The sequence below is a fragment of the Neophocaena asiaeorientalis genome, unplaced genomic scaffold (genome assembly GCF_003031525.2).
Source record: "Neophocaena asiaeorientalis asiaeorientalis breed wild unplaced genomic scaffold, Neophocaena_asiaeorientalis_V1.1 scaffold591, whole genome shotgun sequence".
In the NCBI taxonomy this organism is placed as follows: domain Eukaryota; kingdom Metazoa; phylum Chordata; class Mammalia; order Artiodactyla; family Phocoenidae; genus Neophocaena; species Neophocaena asiaeorientalis.
In genome coordinates this window covers 2,777,067-2,801,871 of record NW_020173494.1, presented here as the reverse complement: position 1 = coordinate 2,801,871, position 24,805 = coordinate 2,777,067, and the positions used below count along the sequence as shown (strand labels likewise).

General features: G+C 51.0%; 1 protein-coding gene across 1 annotated transcript in view; it reads right to left on the bottom strand.

Moving 5' to 3' along the window:
- Positions 1-24,805, bottom strand: part of ITGA11 (integrin subunit alpha 11) — a 54,855-nt gene that overhangs the window by 21,453 nt on the left and 8,597 nt on the right. The window contains exons 4-12 of the mRNA XM_024747520.1: positions 24,275-24,419; positions 23,734-23,899; positions 22,334-22,404; positions 12,837-12,981; positions 10,155-10,303; positions 6,886-7,026; positions 6,454-6,657; positions 5,446-5,576; positions 933-1,099 (exon numbers count right to left, since the gene is read on the bottom strand). Coding sequence (XP_024603288.1) covers positions 933-1,099; positions 5,446-5,576; positions 6,454-6,657; positions 6,886-7,026; positions 10,155-10,303; positions 12,837-12,981; positions 22,334-22,404; positions 23,734-23,899; positions 24,275-24,419 — 1,319 coding nt within the window. The remainder of the gene's footprint in view (positions 1-932; positions 1,100-5,445; positions 5,577-6,453; positions 6,658-6,885; positions 7,027-10,154; positions 10,304-12,836; positions 12,982-22,333; positions 22,405-23,733; positions 23,900-24,274; positions 24,420-24,805) is intronic.

Sequence of the window (24,805 nt, the reverse complement as noted above, 5' to 3'; positions counted from 1 at the left end):
GGTCCGAGCCTCTGCAGGTGGCAGTTCCCATCACACTAGGGAGGGCTGGCCAGGTCCTGCCCACCAGCTCCTCAAACCTAAGGCTGTTCTGGGGTTTAAGGCCTGCAGCCTCCTCCCCTTCAACTAGGCTGATCTTTTGCTAAATGCTGGAAAGGCTCAGCCCCTTCTCCGGTACCCCAGCAGCACTCTGGGTGCACAGGTTCTTGGCATCATTCTCCTATCATAGAAAGAAGCTGAAAGAAGGACACAACCACCCAGGTCTGCCTTTGTTCTCATCTTCCTTCTGGGACACCCGTTTTTTAATCATCTGGTCGGTCCTGCTCCTTGGCTGAGACGCTCTCTGTGGTCCCAATTTCCTGCACAGGTCTAACCTGGTGCTGGAACCTGTAGCTGCCACTTGCTGGGGCTGCCTGGGCCCAGGGCTGTCATAAGCAGGTGTCTGATCCCAACCTTGGCTGGGAGTGATGGACCCTCAGAAGGAAACTGCCCTGCTGTGGACTCACGCCTACTCTGAGCAATGACCACTGCTACTCGGGTCTTCATCTGCCTGACCCCCTGGTTACTAGCTCCCCCTCCTGCGTCTGACTCTTTCTCTGAATCCGACTTCACAGCTTCCACACCCCAGACTGTTCCACTGCTTCCAGTCCCCTGTTCTGATCCAAACACTGTCTCTGACTATTTTCTGCTTCCCCAACCTCTCCCACGTTGGTCACCACTGCTCACTGCCATCCTCAACTTGGCATAAGATCCCCTCCCTGCCCCCTGGAATCAGAGCATTGAATGGGCATCTAGAAGTCATCAAATGTGGCTCTAGGTGTGACACCTGGCACTTAAAACCCATTTCAGCAAAAGCCCAGGTTTAGAAACAGAGCGAATGCAAAGCCCATGGGGGAGAGATTGGAGCTGGGGAAGTGGGGAGGGGGTTGATTTACCGACTGTTGAAGTTTGGTAATGAGGTGCCAGGAGGACGGGTGTGAAGCAGAGGAAGGCGGCCAGGCAGGTGGCGTCTCTGCCGCTGCGTTTGCAATCCCTGTGAAAGATGTTGATCTTGGACGGCTCAAAGTGGAGGCTGGCATTGATCTGAACCACAGGGCGGGACCTTCAGGAGGAGGGAGAGAAGCAGGGGTTGGGTGGGGTACAAGACTGCTCTGCTGGGACCCAGGGAAAGGTGGAGAGCCAGATGGAACGGGATCTGTAAAACCCCCACTGGGAGTGAGGCAGTGGTGGGGCATGCAGGGAGGGGGTCCAGGTGTCACAGGATTGGGCAAAAAAAGTGTACAGGTGGATGAAGGGCAGGCTAAGCAACCTCACAGCCCCTTGAGGCAGCCCTTCATCATTTTCCTAGGGGCTGTGCTTGCTGCAGACCATACTGACATCCTTTTGCCTTCTCATCACTTCAACCCTGCATGTACATCAGAGTAATCTAGAGAGCTTTAAAAAATCCTGATGCCCGAACTAGAACAAAACATTTTAAAATTTGTATGGAAAAACAAAAGACCCCCCAAAAGCCAAAGCAATTCTGAGAAAGAAAAACAGAGCTGGAGGAATCAGGCTCCCTGACTTCAGACTATACTACAAAGCTACAGTAATCAAAACAGTATGGGACTGGCACAAAAACAGAAATATAGATCAATGGAACAGGATAGAAAGCCCAGAAATAAACTCACACACCTATGGTCAATTAATCTATGACAAAGGAGGCAAGAATATACAATGGAGAAAAGACAGTCTCTTCAATAAGTGGTGCTGGGAAAACTGGACAGCTACATGCAAAAGAATGAAACCAGAACATTCTCTAACACCATACACAAAAATAAATTCGAAATGGATTAAAGACCTAAATGTAAGACCAGACACTATAAAACTCTTAGAGGAAAACACAGAACACTCTTTGACATAAATCGCAGCAATATCTTTCTGGATCCACCTCCTAGAGTAATGAAAATAAAAACAAAAATAAACAAATGGGACCTAATTAAACTTAAAAGCTTTTGCACAGCAAAGGAAACCATAAACAAAACAAAAATACAACCCACAGAATGGGAGAAAATATTTGCAAAAGAAGCAACCGACAAGGGATTAATCTCCAAAATATACAAACAGCTCATGCAGCTAAATATCAAAAAAACAAACAACCCAATCAAAAAATGGGCAGAAGACCTAAATAGACATTTCTCCAAAGAAGACATATGGATGGCCAGAAAGAAGTTCAACATTGCTAATTATTAGAGAAGTGCAAATCAAAACTACAATGAGGTATCACCTCCCAACAGTCAGAATGGCCATGATCAAAAAGCCTGCAAACAATAAATGATGGAAAGGGTATGGAGAAAAGGGAACCCTCCTACACTACTGGTGGGAATGTAAATTGGTACAGTCACTATGGAGAACAGTATGGAGGTTCCTTAAAAAACTAAAAATAGAACTATCATATGACCCAGCAATCCCACTACTGGGCATATACCCAGAGAAAACAATGATTTGAAAAGATACATGCACCCCAATATTCACTGCAGCACTATTTACAATAGCCAAGCTATGGAAGCAACCTAAGTGTCCATTGACTGATGAATGGATAAAGAAGATGTGGTACATATACACAATGGAATATTACTCATCTATAAAAAAGAATGAAATAATGTCATTTGCAGCAACATGGATGGACCTGGAGATGATCATACTAAGTGAAGTCAGTCAGAGAAAGATAAATATCATATGATATCACTTATATGTGGAATCTTAAAAAGTGATACAAAGAAACTTATTTACAAAACAGAAACAGACTCACAGACTTTGAAAAAACATTTATGGTTACCAAAGGGGAAAGGTGGTGGGAGGGATAAATTAGAGGAGTTTGGGATTAACATATACACACTACTACATATAAAATAGATAATCAACAAGGACCTACTGTGTAGCACAGGGAACTCTACTCAATATTCTGTAATAACCTACATGGGAAAAGAATCTGAAAAAGAACAGATATATGTATATATATAATGGAATCACTTTGCTGTACCCCTGTACAACATTGTAAATCAACTATACTCCAATATAAAATAAAAATTAAATTAAAAACATCCTGATGCCCAAGTTGCTCTCCAGGTCAGATCCAACAAGAATAGGCATCACCATGTCTTAAAGCAGTGCTTCTCAGATTTTAATACATTTGCGCATTTCCTGGGGCTCTGGTTAAAATGCAGATCCAGCATTTCTAGCAAGCTCTCAGGTGATGCTAGTGCTGTTGGTCTCTGGACCACACTTTGGACAGCGTGGGTGTTAAAGCACCCCAGGTGATTCCAATGTGCAGCTAAAGTAGAGAATAACTCATTGTTCTAGAGACCTGCCCCCAGCCATCCATCCCAACACTGTCCCATCCAGGCAGCCAAGGAAATGCAAATTTACACTTCTATTGTCTAAGTCAATCAGAGTTAGGGAAGGGAAATATTGCCTCTCCAAACTATGCATTTATGTAGAAAGAAATAAGTGTAGTGTGTTTTAGATGCTTCAGACTTTTAGCGTGATTATGTGTGCTAATACTCTGCTCTTCGTAGTGGAAGAGGGATGGCGCCTCCTCTGTACTGTGGAGTGAGAAGGATGGGTTTGAGTCTTGGCTGCACTGGGCAGGTCCCACGATCTCTCTGATGGGGAATTGTGAGAACCAAAGCAGGTAAGTGAGAACGCCTTCTGTTTGGAAACAAACACCTGAGAGTCTTTAAAAATTACTGCTGCCTGGGCCCCTGCCCTAGAAATTCTGCTTTCAGTGGTCTGGGTAAAACCTGGGCAATGAGAGTTTTAAAAGCTCCCAGGTGATCCTAAGGGTAGTCATGTTTGAGATCCATGGAGTTTGACTATGAAGTCTTCCCAGAGGGCTCCAGCCCACAGTTTCGGCACTACTCAGGTAGCATTTAGGTTTAGACCTCACAAGCTAGGGCTTGACTGAGTCCTTTCTGTGAGACTGATTCTTTTGATGTATGTGTGCATATAACTTGCTTCCTATAAAGGACGTAGTTTATGTGTCACCCTACAGACCCCAGAGGCCATGTCTACCCTCTACCCTGGGTCTTGTTCACCTGAACTGCAATGCAGTGCGTACATTTAGCCCAAGCTGCTGTTGCTACCAAAGACCTAAGAGTCCCACCTGCAGAGCAGACCTTCAAGGAGAGGCCGTGGAGCCGGTGTTGGACCCGCAGAGACCCTGCTTGCCTAGAGGGCCAGGGGACACCACCTGGAGGCGTGGGGCAGCTGATGCTTTGGCCATGATACAGGGGGACATAAGGAGCCCGCAGATACGCTGCTCCCCATTGCTCCCCTAAGGGACTGTTGCAGGAAGCAGAGGCTGTATTCCTTCCTCCTCTCTGGAGATGCTGGAGCAGGGAGCTGCCCCAGGGGTGAGGCTGCAGCTCATTCAGTAACTAACGACCTCTCATATCTCTCTCCTCCCTTCCTGTTTCAGTTTCCCTTGACCCTCACTTCCGTCCCTGGGGCTGAAGCCCCTTCCAGGGCGCAGGCGTAGAAGCTTTAGCCTCAGGCTCTGTTTTCTTGGGAACTTGGACTAAGACGTTTCCCGACTGGATCGTAATATTCTTGAGGACCAAGAACATGAAGATTCTCCCTGTGAAGTCATAGGATATCTCTGTTTAATGTCTTTCTTAAGTTGTATGAAAAATGTGATTGCGTTTATATAAAATTATATGCAGGTGGAAATAGGCTGGTAGGGAAATATACCAAAATGTTAATAGTGGTAATGTTAAGGTGATGAAACTCTGAGTGATTTATTTTACAAATTTTCTTTAAGTTATTGTATTTATAATGAAAAGTATCAACATATAAAAAACTAGCTCAAATTAAAAATTTTTTTGGTTCAAAAAGTGTCTGACACATCACATGGTAAAATATTTAGATGGACTTTTAGAAAGCACCCCGCCCCCCTTTTTCAAAGCTGTAGACCATTGCTAAGTAGAGACCCTAAGTGCAAATGTATGACAAATATCTGATGGAATGGTGCAGAAATGAGGCCCTGAAAAAGGAAACCAGGGGTCAGATGGGGTTTGGAGGAAAGAAATCCTCTCTCACACTGGGGTAGAAGGGAGAGCCTCCCAGCTGATGAGAATATCCTCAGTCTGTCCTTTAAAGTAGCTTTAGAAGCTGAGTGGAAGAAATGACCAAGTAGCCAGAACTTTTAGGAAAAATTCTAAGAGGGGCTTTTTGCCACTAAATTGCTCTAAAATCTTAGCAGTCCACTGAGCAGAGGGATTTGGACTTCAAAATAACTTACAGTGATTCCATGAAAAGGAAATTTGTAGTCGCAATGGGATAAGAACAGGGTGCATTTGGCTCAGTGATTAAAGACAAGAGACAGAGGTCCTAAAGCGTATCTTTTAAACCCTGTATCCATCATGACACTCAGGAGAGCCCAAGAGTCAAGAGAAACGGGGAACCAACCACAGAATCACGGCGTTGCCAAGGGCGCCCACAGCCAGGTCCACAAGCCCATCCTCGTCGAGGTCCAATTGCCCATGGATGCTGCAGCCAAAATACTGGAGGCCTGGAGCCAGCTCTGAGGCAGCGATTCTCTGCAGGGAGTGGAAGGAAAGAGCTGGGCATGGGCACCCTAAGGGGTAGATACAATTGGGAGCCCTGGAGACAGCCTGTTTGAAATCATCAGGAAGCTTCCCCGGCCCAAAGCTATCTCCTCTCCTGGTCCATTATGGCACCTGAAATTCCTGCCATTAAGTCATTCTTTTAGATTAAAATAGTGTGTCAAAAAAGTGTTCCCCACTGAAGAGGGAAGGGGGAGGGGCAAGATAGGGGTAGGGGATAAAGAGGTACAAACTATTATGTATACAATAAATAAGCTATGAGGATCTATTGTACAACACAGGGAATATAGCCAATATTTTATAATAACTATACATGGAGTATAACTTTTAAAAATTGTGAACCACTGTGTTGTAACTTATATCGTACATCAACTACACTTCAATTTAAAAAAAAAAAGAATCCCGCACTGGGTGTAAATACACATCACCTGGCAGGTAACCCACCATTATCTCTAACTGTGGTATATCTTACTAATAAAATAGGTAGGCAAAAGTGATGACCTGAGGGGACTTGGGATGGGTCACTTTTAGGAAGAGCACTGTTTCCAGCCTGAGGCACTTCCAGAGAAGAGGAGCCCAAACTGGCATTCTCCACATGTAGTCAATTGCATGAATACACATGAGGGCCAGTGAGGTTCCGGGTCCTTGGGATTGTGTTGCTGTTGCTGGGGAGATAAAGTTAAGCAGGGTGAGGGTATCCAAAGGGGTGATGGGAAGGGCTTGAAGACAAATGCACCCATTTCAAAATTTCGATTTGAGGCAAGTTCCCTTTTCCTGTGTGAGGACAGGGCGTGAGCTACCAGGACTCCAAGTCCTAGCTCCATCCGTCTACCACGGAGGGGGGCATTACCTGCTTCGGTGTCTTTAGGATGTTGCCCTGGAAGCCGTGGAAGATATAGATGACTCCTCTGTGGTTGTCCTCCAGAGGGGCTCCCACCACCACGTCGTTGTAGGAATCTTGATTGAGGTCCTGAACCGAGGCAATGGAGGAGCCGAATCGGGCATTCTGGTAACTGTGGGAATCCTTCAGTGTTCCATCGTAAACAAACCGGTTCTGCGAAACCAGTGTCAGGAAAAGGCTCAGGGGGACTTGGCAAGGGCTCTCTGGGTCGTGAGCCCCTCTGGCCTGCAGCATCCCCTCTGCGTTTCCCCATTTCTCTCCTGCTATATAAGCCCAATGACAGAAGAGGTTCCCATCCTCCCCCGCTCCACAGGTGTGGACACCTGATCAAGGCAGGGATCAGGTGCCCCTGGAAAGCTGGCCAGCCTCCACGCTCCGTACCTGTCTCAGGTTGTAGATGTACACCCTGCCCCGCTCTCCGCCCTCGCTGAAGTACATGGGTGCGCCCACCAGCAGGACATCAGTCACACCGTCGCCATCGACATCCACTGAGGTGATCTCGCTCCCGTAGTAAGAGCCTATCTGCGGCACAGGGATGGGGAGAGGGGCGTGGGGCTGGGCTGCTGGGAGGCCTCTGCTCGTCAGTGGATGGAAACTGAGGACAGCCTTTGACTCGGAATTTTTGCCGCACAAATGAGAAGGCCCCTCCCTCTTTTCTCCATCCCGCCCCCACTCGGCTTTCCATTATTTAATTTTATTGATTGACATTTATTCTGTAAGTGATACATTATAATGGCAAAAAGTGAGCAAAATAAAAGCAACGTATGAAGAAGAAAATAAAAGTCACCCACGGTCCCAACAACCAATTATACCATGGATGTTTCAGTATATTTTTCCTCTGGACCGTTTTCTCTAGGGTGTGTGTGTGTATGTGTATGGTTTTATTTTTACAGTCTGGGATCAGACTGGATGTATAGTTTATATATTCTGATTTTTAAAATAAAACAATGGATCATGAGTATTTTCTCCGATGTGTTATATTTTTTTCCTACAACATGATCATTGGTGATTCTCTAATATTCCGAATTACACGTGCGCCAAATGTATTTAATCAATCCTCTGTTGCTGGACATTTAGCTCACGTTCAATTTTTTATATTCCAAATACTCTGGGCTTAGCACCTTGGGTGATAACTTATGATTTCTTTTCAGTATTTGAGCACTTACTGTGTTCCTCTCCCACCATGGGTGCCGTGTTCCCCACTTCAGTGAGGGCACCATCTGACCACTTGGTTAGAAACCTAAGGGTCCTCCCTGGCTCCACCCTCCACCTCTCCCGCCTGCAGTCTCCCCGCAAGTCCACCTGGTGGATGCCAAACATGTCCCGAATCCATCTACTTCCCGCCTCCTCCGATGCTTCTCCCCGATGTGAGGCACCTTCCAAAGCCCCACCCCCTTCAGGATGGCCCCTCCAGCCCACCACTGCGGGGAGCTAGAGTGGCCTCCAGCAGCTGACCATGCCGCTTCCTTGCTTTGGGGGAAAATGTCCAAACTCTTCAGTGTGACCTTCCTAGACCAGCCTCTGTCCCCTACCCTCTGGCTCCCACATCCCCTCCCAACATACCAAGTGATTTTTCTTCTCCAAAAGCCCCCTGGCTCCAGCTGGGTTCCCAGCTTCCCCCTGCACACACTTTTCTCTGACCTGTACCCTCTCCCCTCCCCTCTCTCCCGGTAATGTCTATCGTCCTTCAGGTCACTGCCTGGTAGAAGCACCCCTGCCCTTCCCTACTCACTCCCTGCGATGGTCCCTCCTCCATGCTCCCCCAGCCCCGGCTCCCTCCACCAGCACCTCTGGACAGTGGGAGCTGTGCCTGTCCTGTTCCCTCCAGGCGTGGGTGCCCTGCCTGGCACGCAGGAGGTACTCAGTAAATGTTTATAGGAGCGAGGGGTTGCTCAGGAAAGAAGAGGAGCCCTTCCCAAGGACAGGCCCTGTGTGAGCCGCTTTACAGCCTCAGGTTAGCTTGTGTGAGTCTCACGTTGTCTTGGGAGAGATTATCGTCCTTATTTTACAGGGAAAGAACTGAAGCTCAGAGAGTTCAAGTCACTTGCCCAAGGTCAGAAGGCTGGTCACAGCCAAACTGGGTTGGAACTCTGATCCATCTGACACTCAAGCCAATGATTCTCCCTCCCTGGCTTAGGGTGTTTTCAGAAGAAATTTATCCTCAAGCATTAAAAGCTTTTAACTGAGGAGAAGGATAAAAATACAGAAGAGGGAAAAAGGAAATCATAAACACGGGGTGGGGGGGAAGAGATGTGCCCACATGAAATAATTAAGAGGCAGACAGAGAGCAAAGAGGGAGGCGGAGGGAGACCCTGTCTAAACATGTGGCCTCAGCTATGTGGGTCATGGTGATTTGGAATCAACTTAACTTAGCTGCCTTCAGTGCTGTGGTTTCTCATTCGGATGTTGGAGGTGGAACCAGGCAGTATAAATGTCATAAATTCATCAGCGAATTCCCTTCAGCTCTCAAGGTCTAGCTTAGGGTTCCCAAGAGAGCCAGCCCTGGGTAGAGTGTGGGCGGGCAGGGTGGAAGCTGGGGCCAGAGCAGTGCCCGGGTTCGCCAGTGCCCTGGGATGGGAAGAGGAATGGTGGAAGGATGGCTCCCTGTAGCTAGAGGGATTTAGGTTTGACCCGGTGAAGAGCATGTCCTCATGGTGACAGGTCAAGGGTAGTAGAAAACGCAGGAGACAGGGCTGTTCCCAGGCTCTGGAGGGCCGGGGGTGAGCCAAGAATAACAATAAGGGCCTGGACAGGGCTCAGCTCAGGTCCAGGGTACTATGGATGCTGGATGCTGCCAGGCAGGAGGGGCCGTGGCCTGGTTTGGGGATTGTTGGGGGTCAGGAGGTAGCATAACGTAGAGAGCCCCACCAAGAGTCCTGGATTCTGAACTTGACCCAGCCGTGAATCTACCCTATAACCTTGGAAAAGCTACGTTGCTTCTCAGGACCACAGTCTTCCTGGGCTATTGAAATGACTTGGATCAGAACCCTGTTTTCTGATCTTTTCACCATCATTGACTCTTATCATAGCTTTCCAGCTTGCATTCATGACCATCCAACACAAGACTCTTAGCAGCACAGCCTGGTTGCCCACCACATCCGGGGCGGTGACATTGGCAGCCGTATCGTTCTGAATTGTGCCCATTCCGGGAAAGGAAAGAAGTTGGCATCTTGGTAAACCCGTGGGGCCATGCTATGGGTGGAGGCATGACTCCTCTCACTTCTGGTAGCGCCAAGGTGGCTTGAGGAACATGAGTGCCCCTTCAGGATGCCTACGGGCCCTGGCAGCCCAAGCTGGGAGGCTATATAGCCTGGATGCTGTCTCTGGCCCTGAACTCCAGACATGACCAGAAAGAGGCTGGTAGTTGGGGGCAGAGGTCGGGCCAAGGCACCAGAGACAAGGGCTCCGTGAAGTGCGGGCTAGCAAATTCTCCTGGGTTCTTTTGCTGCGGCAGGGACCAGGCCTGCCTTCCTGGGGAAGGAGCATCAGCTCTAAGGTGGGTGTGAAGAAGGCATATACCCCCAACCAGGAAGGACGTTTGTGGGTCTGGGGACAGTCCTGAGAGGGAAGAGCTGAGCTGCAGTCCCCTCCAGCCCCACCTTCCCCTCCGTCCCACCCGTCTGCCCTGCCCCCAGCCTCCCCTGCGTTACCTGCTCGCCCTGCAGGGCCTGGTGGATGGTGAGACTCCGGTTGTCGTGCATAGTGAACAAGATGACTTTGCCTGTGTGGTTGAACCGGGGGGCTCCGGCCACATACACCCGCCCCTGCCTGGAGGACACGACCGATGTGACTGTGTACCCTGCCACGGGAGAAAACAGGCTGTGTGTGGCTCAGCTGTGCCACAGGACTGGCCGCTGAACGGAGAGCATTCAGACCAGGCCGAGCAGATGTGATACCACAGGGCAGTAGTTCCCAGGCGCAGCTGAGGAGGCCTGGAAGAGGCAGGGCCGGAGAAGGGTGGGGAGAACTCACTGCGCCCACCCCCTGCTTGAAGGCATCAAGGAAGCCAGGTGGGGCCACTACTAGGCATTGCTGACCTGGAACATGCATATCACATGCTTCACCTGCCTCACAGGTGAGTGCATGATGGAACAGGGAGGAAAGAGAAAGGCAAACCCTAGCCACATTTCTTTTTATATTGGGCAGGCTTTGTTTTTGATCCCCACCAATAGTCTCTCTGGGGATCAACCAGTGTCCTCTTCATTGCCGGAACCCCCTGCTAAGTGGTCCACCGAAAACTGAAGAGTTGGCTGTGCAGAGGCGAGGAACTGCTCCGCTCGGGGCATTTAGGTGGAGTCTCAGGGACTCCTGCAGCCCCAAAGCTTTGCAAACTCAAAAGAGGGAGTGACTAGGCTTCTTTCAGTGCACTCAAAAGAGAAAGAGATGGAAACCCAGAGGCTCTTTGGGAAAGGCCACCAATCTGTGTTCTTGGGATCTCTGTCTGATCACTGTGACCTTCCAGTCGAGCGCCCAGCTCTGGGGAGTGACTGTGTAGCATCTTCAGGCAACTCTCCTGAAAGTGGGGCCCCGGAAGGTGTGCAAAGCCGAGAGTCCCACTTTCTGCCAGGCAACTGGATCATGGATCCCAGTTTTCAGATGGGTGTCAGGCCTTGTTGGCAGTTCCTGGGCAGTTTCTGGGGGATGCATGTCTCCTTCTGCCATGTGTGCATGTCTGTGTGTGTGTGTGTGTGTGTGTGTGTGTGTGTGTGTGTGTGTGTGTGTGCGCGTGCACTCGTGCCCATGCACATGCGTGCGCCTGTGTGTTTGTGGGTAACACTGTCTCTCGGGTCACCGGTTGCTTCCAGTCTGGCTGCGGGATGCAGAGGAGCCGATGCAGTGGCCGGGAGGGTGGGTGCAGTAGGGTGGGCTACTCTGGTTCCAGACACACCGTGTTTGACTCTTGGAAATGTATTCTGGGAAGTGGAGCTCGAAAGGTAGGTGAGACCAAGATATCCCATGGCGGGTGGCTAACGTGGCCGTGTATTGAGGGTAGGGTGGGGTTAGGCTTGTGGTGCGCAGCAAAGGTTTCTTCTGAGTTGAGCGCCCAGTGGCACTACTGGAAATGTTCTCAGTTGGCCCTGGGCAGTCGGGCTTCCTCAGAAGGAGGGACAGTGGTGGTGGGAAGGTCTTGGGGGCTGAGTGTCCTGGGGGCAGGCGTGGGCTGACTCTCAAAGCTCCAAGCTGCGCTGAGAGAGAGCTTCCTGCTTCCCAGCCGTCTGCTGGCAGTGGTTTCAGTTCCCATGTGGCTCCTTGACCAGCAGGCGGGGCCCCCCAGAAAGCTGGACAGCCTCCCTGAAGGGCTGACAGGAGGACCCGTGGCCCGAAGTCCATAAGCTTCCCCAGTGTGGAGGCGGAGAGCCTGGCCGGCCTGTCTCCTTCCCCAAACTCCCCCTCTTCCCTGGGGCACATCAGGAGGAATCTTCCAGAGACCCCAGACATTGCCCTCGCTGGATGAACCCCCAGAGGGAAGAGGAAGAAGAGAAAGGCACTCCCTCAGGACTCACACCCAAGGTGGTGACTATAGTTAAGGCGAGACAGCTGGGCCTCATGAAGGCCCTTCATCCTGGCTCTGCGCCCCCCAGGATCTTCTGGGAGGAGGAGTGACCTTCCCACCGCAGAGAGATCCGCTGCCAACTCTGGATGGCCCAAGTTCACGGAGAAGTGGAGTCCGAGGCTGCATTAGTGGTGAGTAACTTCACAGCTGGTGGATTCCGTTCAGAAACCCAGAAGGACTCACAGACAATGGGAGCCCTGGGCATTCGCCCCCTGCTCCCTTCGTTCTGGTTCAGCCCTTTCAGAAAGGCCACGGCAGAAGGGCCTCAGCATGGATGGTGGAGGCCCTGCTCCTGCAGAGTTAGAGGTGACTGGGATCTGTCAGGTAAAGGTCTCACAGCTGGGACCTATCACCGTCAGGTCAACGATTCATGCTTTTCTTTTTACGACCACTCTAAGGTACTTAATGGGAACTGACTTCTGCCTTGATTGTAAACCTTAACACATTCTCAACTTGCATTTTGCCTTGGGGAGACAGGCTTCCTGCACTCAAACCTGAAAACACAACAACAGCTGCCCTAGAGTCTAGAAGCATCAACCGAAACACATTTCAGGTTGGGGTGCATTGCTTGTCATTTATTCTGCCTGCTTATCGAGAGCTTGTGACATGCCAGGCATGGTGGATGCCAGGCTGGAGAGGCAATGGCCCCTGACTGTGCCTGAATCAGCACAGAATATGCACAGACAGGCCCCTGGCCTCAGGTGTGGGCAGGTTCTGGATCCCTCAGGTCCCCTCCTCGCCCACCACCCGCCAGCCACCCTTCAGCTCTGGCTCTTACCCAGGTACGCGCCGTGGTTCTTGAGCTCCTCCGGGAACTCTTTCAGGTAGGACTCTCGGAGAGGAATGACCTTCCCACCGCTGGTTTCCTTTAGCACAGCTCCATTCCAGTCATAGGCACCAACGGCTCCCAGCAGAATCCCGTCCTGACATTGGGAAGGGGATGCACATCAGCTCGTGTCCCCCAGGTGCCCCTTGCCGGGAAGCTGCACCACGTCCGCAACCATGAAGCATCCACCTGCCCGTCCCCTCTGGCACCTTCTCCTGGGTTTGTTATTTAATAGCCCAACTTCCGGCCAGGATTCTTGGCTTTTGAAGGTGCCTAGGAACTTTGAAGGAATGTTCTAGAAACAAACTCCAAATCCAGGACCAAAGCTCCATTCCATTTTGGGTTTCAGAACCCCTCTAGGAAATCTCTTGTCGCCATCCCTTCCTTCTGACACTCCTTTAAGTGGTGTCCCTATGCTTTTTCTCCTTCCCATTCCTTCGTAGTGTCTGAGTTGCTTTCCTGAGTGTGTAAATCCTACTTCTTCATTTCTTCAGTAAAAAGCCACTGTGTGTCTATCTTGTGTCAGACACTTGCTTGGTGCTGGGGATACTGTCCCTGCCCTCACAGAGCTCACAGGTACTAAATAAATATACAAATAAACATAATACTTGCAAGCTGTGGTAAATGCCACACAATGAGGGATATGATAAATGTCATGGTGAGGTTGAATTTAGATTGAGAGGGGGCTCAGGAAAAGCATTTTGAGCAAGTGATGCTTACCCAGACACCCGGAGGGATGGGATTTATTTATTTCTTTTTAGCGATATTTAAGTTTAATTTAATACAAACATCACATACTTTTCTACCTTCTTGGAAATGGTTGTTTCATCTTAAGTAAGGAAATGGAAAACTATTATGACATAAGTCTTCATTCTGTGATTTGTGTGTTTGGACAAGTTTAGGCAGACAGCAAAAGCTCCAGAGGTCCTGCCACCAAACCTATAGCATTGTGCAAATGCCCTGAGGCTGGAGAGAGTTCAGAGCCTTTGGCTTAAGGAACTGAAAGCTGTTTGATGGGGCTGGAGCCTTGAGTAAGAGGGCAAGGTGACTCAATATGAGGCTAGACAGATAAGCCAGGTCCACATTTGTGACAGCCAGCACCCCAAGGACAGGAGCTGGTCTTTAGTGGCAGGGTAAGCGGATGCTGCGATGCCTGGGCAGGAAGATGGAGAGCTCTGGCTCCTTGAGGGGAAGCCTCCAGGGTCATTTCCGAGGACTGGGTCCACTCACTCCCTGGGTTGCCCCTGCACCCTATCCCCACCCCCACCCCCCAAAACCATCCACATAACTAGTGGGTATAGGAAGACAAACAGCAAGCACTCAGAAGAGGAAGAGAAGTGACTAGGGACAATGAAGGGCTGAGGAGGGGGCGTGGAAGCAGGGAGGGGCTGCCTTCCTGGGTCACCTTGGTGATCATGTGCCAGGGGCATCCAGCTTTGCCTCCCAGCTTTGGGCTGTTAAAGCACAAGCTGGTGAGGTCACCTCTCTCCCACTGAGCCCTCCTTCAACCCAGCTGGTCGGTGGGATTTGTGGTTTCCCCACCACTTGTGGTCCAAGGCACTCATTTTCTCCTTGCCCCCAAAGCAATGGTACCAATAGAAAAATGTGACTCTGGCCTTGGGACAATCAGAGCCATAACTAAACACACAGGCGGAATCCCCAGGCACTAATTTCATTACTGGCAGTGGAGAGGGCAAGATTGTGAACCACAATAAGCTAAGCTTCCTTTTCTCATTTCCAAGGTGTCACTTTAAAGAGTAAAGTTGATCATATATAAGGATTTAAAAAGTCCTAATATTCTAGAGGTAGAACTGACTGTTCAGACAGGATGTTTTTACAGCTATAAATAAGCTGCTCTTGGGTGAGTCCGATGTGCTGGGTTGTGTTTAAAGTCTCACTTTCTCATTAGCTTTCTCCCTCCCACTCTGTGTGCCTCAGCCTGGGAGAGTCTGACAATCTGCGGGGTCCAGGATCCGGGCCAGGGCCTCAGGGACTCGCGCCAACATTCCTTGCACTTGGGGTGTGCTCCATTCTTTGAGGGACCCTTTCTCATCCAGTCACTCATTTATGAGAGACAAGTGGGACAGATATTCATTATCTGCACTAATGAGCACCTGAGGTTCAGAGAGGGAAAGGGAGTTGCCCGAGGTCACACAGCAAGTCAGAAGCAGGGCTGGGATGGGGTTGGTCAGAGGAGAAAATGACTATCTGCTTCACCAGAAGCCCCTAGATTCTGCTTCTGATGCAACAGCAGACCAGTCTCTGCTTCATGGGGAGGGCTTTGAAGATGAATGTCTGGCTTTGTAGATGACCGGAAGCCTTTGCAATGTACTGAGAAGGGCTGGCTCAACCTGGGTGCCTGGGATTCAGCTGGGGAGACCTCATGCTGACTCACCACATGTGGGGCTGGGGAATTCCATCGGGATTTCTGCATTTGGCAGCACTGGGCAAGGGTGAGGGTCCCAGGCTCTCACCTTGTGCCATTCTACCCGGCAGTGGCTCTAGGCCTGCGCTCTAGTTGGAGGCCATTTCCTGAGGAGGGTCTCCTGGGGGCCCTGCTGTGCATGGAGAGGGCGCACTGAGGAGTGGGCGGGCTGAGAGGGCAAGCCATGGCCACCAAGGCAAACCTCAGGTTGTCACAATCTTTTCCCAGTTGGGGGAGCCCAGACATTTTGAGCTGGGAAAAAATCTGGAAGGGTGGAGCTGAAAAAACGACAAAAGCTTTGACAGAAGAAGCCAGGCATACAAGCCAAGCTAGAAAACAAACAGCAGGGCATCTGGGGAAGAGCCGCGTCCCATGCCCCAGGCCTGGCACCGGCTCCCTGACTTACGGCCTCCTTTCCTACGAGGCCTCTGGGGCCCCCACCAGATATTACCAGGGTGTAGCTGGGTGGCCTTGCACAGATGGACTCTCGGCACCAGCTGATTTTCCTGGTGCTCTGTGAAGAAATGAGGACACAAGCTTGGTGGCCCTCAGGAGGTCTAAGGCCAAGTCTGTGCCCTCCCTGAGGACGACCTGTACCTGTACTTGCCTGAGCCTGGCACTCACCATCAGATCCTGCCAGCTCAGCTCTCAGCTGCCCTCTGACCAGCCCTGCAGCAGTGTTACCTTCCCAGCTGAGCTGAGTGCTCCCTGGTGTGTGGTCATATCTCCCCAAACTCCATGTTCCAGCTAGTCCCTGTCCCCAGCCAGGGTCAGGTCACATCCCCAGCACAGGAAGCAGTGCTTCCCAGCTGGGGGTGGTTTAGCCCCCCAGGCAGTATTTAGCGGTGCCTGTGAACAGCTCTGGTTGTCCCAGCTGGGGGTGGTGTTGAGGTTACTATGGCCTCTGGTGGGTAGAGGCCAGGGATGCTGCCGAGCACCTACGACACACAGGACAGCCCCACAGCAAAGAAGTAACCAGCCCAGGGGGTCAAGAGGTTGAGAATCCCTGGCCTGGGGGTTAGAGCATGATCTCTGGTGTCAGACGTTCCTGAGTTCCACTTCTAGCTCCAAAACTTCTAGCTGTGTGACGTTGGGAAGGTTCCTCACTCTCTCCTAGCCTAAGGGTCCTCAGCTGTAAATGGTTTTGTGGTGAGAGCATTTTGAATCCTTGGCAGGGCACCTGGCAGCCAGTAAGGACTGGGTACATAGTAGTTCTTCTCATTCATTAATTCACCCATAAAGCACTTCCAGGGAGGCAGGAGTCAAAGAATCAGATCTCACAGTCATGTTGGACCTACATATGAGTCAGTACAGCCGCCTGTGAGGAATGATCTGATAGAGGCAAGGACAACTTATTCTGAGGACCCACTGGAGGGGGTGACCAGCCGAGGGGGGGGGTGCATGGTGGAGTTAGGAAAGGATTTTAAGAAAACCTTACTTGACTTATTAGGAAGTCTTGAAATGCACACTTCCAATTCCAAGCCTCAAGATTCAATTCCACACATACTTTTCAGACACTGCTCAAAGACTGAGGTTCACAGAGGTTAAATGATTTGTCTGAGGCCACACGGCCAGGCAGTGCTTTCCTCCGGCCTGGTAGTAATGGAATGAGAACACCAGATGCTAGAAGTTCTTGGCATTGGAGAGGCAGGACTGTGGAGGCAGGTGGAGGTGGCCCCTGGTGGTTCTGTTCACAGGGAGACCACCTAGAGGGCACCGAGGGCTGGCCTCCTCCCCCAGCCTCCCTTGCCTGCATGTCCATCACCAGAGTGGCCATGGGGCGGGCAGGACTCTATTCCCAAGAGCCCCTTCTAAGGCAAATACATCATTAAGAGGGTGGGTTATGCTTTAACTAGCTGCTCAGATTCTGTCAGTAGAAGATGTTTTCAACAAGCCTAAAGTGGAGCCTGAGGAAGGGATGAGTGCCCGGAGGCTTAGATGGGCTTGGGCAGGAAAGACTCAGAAACAGGCCTGCAACGTTTCTGTGGAGAGGGGTCCTGCACCATTCGTGGTGCTGGAAGACAGTGATCAGGGCACGAGGAGGGGGCGTCGAGAAGCGGGTGTGGGGAGCAAAGGGCACGCTGTTACTTGACTACTCATTCCAGATCAGAGGGTGGGTTATTTCTACTCAGAGGTCCCGGAACAAGGCCCAGGAGTGAGGCACTGGGCACCAGGGCACAGCCTGAGGACATGTAGCTGGGCTTCGGAGGACCTCAATGAACCAGAAATGATTCCTGCCACCAGGAGTCAACTTGTAAACAATCCAGACCAGCATGGTGGCAGACTTTGGCTACCATGTCCTGGCCTCACATGGGGGCAGCCCTGACTGCCTGCCCCAGAGCTGGTAGGGGCAAGAGTCCACCACCTAGGGCTAAGAGGACTCAGAAGGGCTTTACAGCCTTTAGGTGTCAACCCCTCATTTCACCATTATGGATGAGTTTCTTTTATTTTTGATTGAATCAGATATGCAAAGCGAGTTCAAATGCAAAACTCTTAGGAAAGATGGCAACTTTAAGGCTTCAACAGCTGAGAACCTTACATAATAGCCAGTAACCTTAGCTATCCCGTCCATAGCCCCAGGAGGGCTGCTGAAAAGGGCACAGGCTGAAGAGGCAGCGGGTGGCTGGGGCTGTTGGTCTGGGAATAAGACTCACCCCCAACCCGTCCCCTTGGCTTGTTTCAAATGTAACTGAGGCTGGGCCTGCCGGACCATCAGTGTGTAGTTTAAAGGAAAAATCATCTGTTCCCATCTTGGGTGAGTGGTCAAGTCTTTTGTATAGACAAGACCCACCCTAATAAAACTGCTTCCTTCGGTAAAATTTTGGTATTGGGGAGATTTATGGAGTGCAGTGTAGGAGAGTCCATCACGGAAGGGGGCTCCCCTGCAGCTCCATCCATCACCACAGGCATCAATTATATATGGTCCTCTTCCTTCCTTCACACCTTGTGGCCCATGGGGATTACAGACTTAGAGGTGTGGATCCCTTCTGCAAGCTTTCTGGCAGATTCATGCAGCTTTTTCTTGGTTACGCAGCTTGACAGGGAGTTCATCACCTCAGCAAGCAGCCAGCACTTAGCGGCCTTTGCATTCATTTCCAAATGCTAGTGGAACCATTGGCTTACAAATCCATTCTGAAATGTGGCCAGGGACCCATAGCTAATTTTCCTGATGGTAATTTCTGGAATATTCTCCTTTTTGCTAATCAGGACTAGAGTTTCCTGGGGTTCCGGGTCCCTGGGTTTTCCCAGCAGCTCTGAACTTTGGCCATCAGCCTGGAATGTAATGCCTGTGGCCTGGAGCTTTAGTGCATCCGGAGGCCAGGGAATGTCTTGGGGCCTCCTCTCCTAACCTGGGCTCTGGTCCTTCCTTCCTCTTGTTGCTTTCACCCTTCCTAACTTGAAGGCTTCTTTCATTGCTAGGTAACATGGCAGCAGACCAGGTTATCAGACCCTGGGCCTTTCCTCTACCATTTGTGAACATTCTACTGGGTCCTTCCCCTGGGACTAGGGATCTTTCCTTCTGACAGAGCTCAACCGGCCCAGGGCAGCTGAAGACCCTTTCAGCACATTTGTAGGAAACAGCTGCCTGAGGCTGTCTGTGGAGCATTTCCAGGGGAGATGGAGTCCAGGGGTTCACACAGGAGATGGACTCAGTCGGGCTCAGGACCAGTTCCGGGCAAAGCTGAAAGGCCAGACCTTCCTGTCTCCAGTTCCCAGAGAGGTCCGACTGACCCTGAGAGCTGCGGGGTTGGACTCCGAGGGACAGGACAGCTGTGGCCAATTATTTTATTTTATTTTTAAAATAAATTTATTTATTTATTAATTTTTGGCTGCGTTGGGTCTTTGTTGCTGTGCACGGGCTTTCTCTAGTTGTGGCGAGCGGGGGCTACTTTTCATTGCGGTACACGGGCTTCTCATTGCGGTGGCTTCTCGTTGCGGAACACGGGCTCTAGGCGTGCGGGCTTCAGTAGCTGTGGCACGCGGGCTCAGTAGTTGTGGCTCACGGGCTCTAGAGCGCAGGCTCAGTAGTTGTGGCGCACGGGCTTAGTTGCTCCGCGGCATGCGGGATCTTCCCGGACCGGGGCTCGAACCCGTGCCCCCTGCATTGGCAGGCGGATTCTTAACCACTGCGCCACCAGGGAAGCGCCCGTGGCCAATTACGATGGCATCAGCAGCCTGGAACTGAAAAACCTCTGTGCTCTAAAATAGCAACCCAATGGTCAGTCAGAGCTCCAGATGGCCCACCATCATTGCACAATTCCTTTGGATTTGGAAGGATTTTATTCATTTAGAAAATTAAAAAAAAAAAGTATACAAGAGTCTCAGATTCAAATGTAATCACTGTCTCTTTCAAAGTCCTATCAGATAAAAACTTCCAGATGTCTGTCACTTGAAAACAAGACACGGGGTAATAGAAGAACTGGGGTCTGTATCTACAGGGTGGGGAGAGGCACCCTGGTTTCTCTGATTAGGAGAAGAGAACAAGAGTTGAGCACGTGGAAGAAGCTGCACAGGGCAGCACATGACCTTGACCTCAATAACAAGCTGGGGCTCTGAGCTCCTGGTCTCTCCACTGCAGCCGGGGGACTCACTGATCCTGCAAGGACTCAACTTGTTGACACACTCTGCTGCTTGGGCCACTGTCAGGGTTCAGCTGAGCTCCCCCGAATCCCTGAAGCTTGTCTTAACCTCCCTTCTCTTTAGGTTCCCTGATTCCTGGGCACACACAGATCACAGTATCAGAAGCAGGAGACTGAACTTACCATTTAAGAGTCTTTCTCCCTAACTAGACTGTGAGCTGCTGTCAGCTGAAATGTTACCTTCGTCTCTCTAGATATTGGGTTGGCCAAAAAGTTTGTTTCAGGTTTTTCCCTAAGATGTTACGGAAAAACCCGAACGACCTTTTTGGCCAACCCAATACATCCCCAGTGCCTCGCACAGAGCTGGGCACATGGGGAGATGCTCGAAAAATGACCTCGGAATGGAAGATGGAGACGTGGGACATTCACTCTCTCTGGCTGTCCCCAACATCAGGGCTGCTCCGAGACCCGCTCCCCAACCCCGTCTGTGCTCAGACTTCCCCCAGGCCTGTGCACACAGCTTCCTCTCTTCTGCTTGCTGCCACCCATGGCTGCTGAAATCCTTGTCCTCAGGGGCCTGCCCGAGTGCCAGCCTCCCCCGATCCTTCCCTGACACCCCTCTCCCCTAGCCTGGACCTTTCCTTCTGTAAGATCCTGATCACATGTTACTTTAATTAGTGTGAGGTGAGTCCAGGTGGTTCCCCATTGAGCAGGGGGTCTCCACAGGGGCTCTGTGGATAGCGGGGGGCCTCCTGAAGTTGAATGCCTGTACCCAGGAGAAGTCTGTAGTTTCTGTTATCTTACTCACCAAGCTCAGGACTGCGGTTCTGCATTGTTTGCAAACTGACTCCTGTTTGGCAAGAATAATTTCCGCTTCCTTTTGATACCTTAGTTGCATTTGACAAATGCTTGTTGGATTTAATGAAATTGATTTTCCTTGCTGCATTTTCCAATCAGCCCTGACCCCAGAGTCAGGAGACCAGGGCTAGTCCAGCTGGAGCACAGGACTGGCCGCCTGACCTGTACGAATGGATGCCCTCATCCCTCCTGGTACTCGGCCCCTTACCCTCAGACTGGGAGCTCCTTGAGGGCAGGGCTCTCACCTCTGAACCTCCTGGCATCCAGCACAGGGCCCAGCACAGAAAAGGCAGTGAAAAGATTTGCTGATATAACCACTTAAAATGGGACAACTATTACCATCTGCCTACTTTGCAGGGCTGTTTCTGAGCATGAACGAGGCACAGAAATTTTCTGGAAAAATTAAAGTGCTCGGCACATATTACATGACTGTTATCAATATAGGGCAGTTATATTTATCTTTTGCTGTATTCAAGCAGGCACGAGACAGTCCAGATGCAGCTCAGGAAACGCTGAGTGTGAGTCGCGTTTCCATCCATCTGCCTGCTGTCTGCTGTGCATCTGTCCCCCTCCCTCCGTCTTGAGATCTATGACTGAGGCCCCCTTAGATTCCAAATGCTCTCACGGAGCAGCTGCTCGTTGTTGGGGAGAGAGCATGAGACTAATATTTCTCTCACTTCTGTCACTTCAGCAGGTCACTCAACCTTCCTGGGACTTGGCTTCTTTATCTGGAAACTGGGAACAAGGAATCCTTCCCTGTCCACCTCACAGAGGAGTTGGGAGGATTCGGTGGGTTACTGAAAGTGATATATAAGTGGGATGGACTGATAGGCCTTTTCTGGCAAATTAGGAGGTGCAAGTCCACTCCCATGGGGGCCAGCCTGGGCAGAGCATATGCACGCAAACCCAGGACACCTGTCTGTCCAAAGCATGCCACGGGGGCACGTGCTGATACTGACAACACAGGCTTTCCCCGCATGGTACTCCCAGGCGGGGCTATACCCCAAACAGCTGGTAAAGCATGCAGCTATGGACTCCTCTGCCCCTCTGGCAATCCCATGAGGTTTCAGCCTCATCTTGAGAATCAGAACCAGGTGAAGCACATGCCCCAGACAGAACATGACGCTTGTGACACCATATGTCTGCTTGGGACCTCTGCGACACGATGCTGAGTCCGCAAAGAGAGAAGCCCACATGGGCTGCCTTCCAGAGCACACCTGGCACATCTGGACACCCTCCCAACATCATTGCAGGGCCGTGCCCCTGCACACACAGGCCACCTGGGGCATGCAGGGCACTATTACAGCCCAGGCAAGTGGTTTCGCCATGTTGACCTAGTTTTTGCATGAAGTTCTATGGACTGAATGGGACCCTTGGTCCTGGGGGGGACACGTCCCCATGCACGGAGGGGCTTGAGGCAGCTTATTATAAGTTGATGACCTTGACATTCCACAGAAGACGAGAGGCAGAGAGACCCCAAGAAAGAGAGAAAGGGGGATGAGAGACAGCCCAAGAACGGCGAGATGATGACCCAGAGAGCTGGGAAGAGTGAGAGGGCAGGAGGGCAGCTCTAAACCCGTCCTTACCTCCACTACGTGAGAGGAAAAGCCCGTCTGTGACATCTCCAGCCCGAAGGAGGTTTCATTCTTGTTGGTTCCTGAAACAGAGGGACAGAAAGATGTTAGCTCCGCACCTGATTTCTTAGCACCAGACATGCCTGCAGCTCAGTCCCCAGCACCTGTGACCCAGAAGCACTTGCAGGGAGGTGAGAGGGGGCCCCGGGCCTGAACCAGCTCATCTGCCCCAGCAGCAGGCACCTTCCAGGTGGTCGTGTAGGTTTATTATTAGCAGCTCACTCCCTGCTGAAAAGGACTTGAATCGACTTATATTACAGGGCACGCATACTATAGGGATGTCAACGAAGGGGAAAGATCCAGAAAAGTGCACGGAAAGAAATAATCTGCATTGTTGGCAAGAAATGGAATTTCCCACTTTGTTCATTCCTACTGTTCACCAGATTTGGTTCCAGATGCTTCTGGATGGTTCCCAAATATCAAATTGACCCTTAGGAGGAAGACCTGTCACCACCACAGATTTGCACAGGAATCCCATGCGTGCTGAAAGGTCCTCCCTGCACAGGGCCTCCTGATGTGTCATTGGAGCCAACGTTCTCGTCACACAAGGCGACCATTTCGAGAATAAACTCACTGATTTGGACGTTTAATTCTAAGGTGAGGGTCAAACAGGTTCATACTTTCTATTCCTTTATCATGGGTTATGAGGGCTTTTCTTCTCTTTCCCTGTGTCTGTGGCTTGCCATTTCCAGTGCAGAGCAGACTGCTTGGGCTCTGGGATGCTGCCCTCTCTCTCTTTTGAAAATCCTCCCATGTGGTAGAGCCCAATATGGCAAGGGCCCCTCTACAGCAATATATGGTGCAAACGAGACCCACGCAAATCAAAACTGCAGTTTGAATTATTAAGGAGGGAGGCAATCTGAGGAAACCCCGCAAAAAGGTGGAGTGGGAGCAGTGGGACTTGGGGGGCGAGCGTTTCAGGCGGTGGAGCCTGGCTCAGCTGGGCTCAAGTTGCCAGGTAAAATACGAGGTGCTCAGTTAAATTCGAATTTCAGACAAACAACTAATGGTTTTTTAGTACGAGTCGGCCACAAATGTTGCATTTTATATTTGCTAAGTCTGGCAATGCTCGTTCAAACCCCAATTCCTTCCTGAGCTGTCGGAGCTCCGGCAAGTTATTTGGTCCCTTCGAGCTGCAGTTTCCTCCACGGTAAAAGGAGGGGCTGTTTGGAAAGTGCATAGCCTCACATCCAGCACAGGAGCGCTCCAGTGTTGGCAGTCATCACAAAGGGAGGACTCCCGCTAAACCCTCCCATCCCGGGGTGGGGGGTGGGGGAGGCTGGATTTCACTCTGTGGGCTTCACCTGCTGTGAGGCCAGGAGCCTGGACCCCTCTCGAGAAGCAGCGCTCACCTTCCAAGCTGAAGATCCTGTCCCCCAGGGCATCGACAATGTCCTTCAGGGCCGTCTCATCAGTGACGTTGAAGAAGTGCTTGTCATCGGGGTCACTGGCGATGTATTTGATTTCGTTTAGAAAAGCTTCTGGATTGATCCCCCTGCGGTTGTAGTAGCCCAGGACCTGCCAGGGAACAGGGGCAGGGGCGACAAACCGGGACATGGCACAGACCTCCCCACACACCCATGGCCCCAGACTCGGACCCTGTTCTAAGACAGGGTTCTGGGGCTTGGGAGTGTTTTCTAGTTTTTGGAGGTTTCAGAACCTCCCTGGCAATGGAGAAAAAACACCCCACAGCTGTTGCAGATTAACCTGGGCAGGACGGAAAGGAGATTCTCAACTGCTCTTTAGGAGAAGGTGTAACAAGGAGAGGCCCATCTGAGGGCCTGGATGGCTCGTTCACTGCCCAGAACCGCCCCCCATCCCAGAGTCCCCAAGGGGTTGATGGCGAAGCCTCTAGAGGGTGGGCAGGGGCAGGACAGGCAGGACAGGACTCACGGCCACAGCGTATCTGGTCACGTTGTCCCTCTCGCTTTGCTGGATCACCTCCTCCAGGTCTGGGCTGTCGTGGGACTCCCCATCCGTGATGACAATCATCACCTTCTTGGCCCCTTTCCTTCCACCCTTCTGGAAAGCCTCTGAGCTGGAACCCAAGCACAGGGGGAGGGTCACAGAGGAAGGTTGGGATGGGGCAGGCCTGGCGCTCCTACTGCCTCGAAGCCAGGGCTAAGCCCCTGGGCAACCCTACACGGTGTTGGGACCTCGAACCAAAGAAGAAGCTGGATTCAGATGCCCAGACTACTCATTCGCCAGCTGCTCAGATGCGTCTTAAATCTGCTTGTCTTTAAAGAGTGACTTTGAAAAGCCCCTCTCAAGGCCTGATCTTGCTGTTTTGGGGAAGCAGGGGGATGGGGTGGGTCTGGGAGGGGAGTTCAGGGTCAGGTGGAGACCTTTAGAGGCCCTAATTCCATGGTTCAAAAACCCCAGCCACACATTAGAATCATCTGGGAGTAAAAAAAAAAAAAAAAG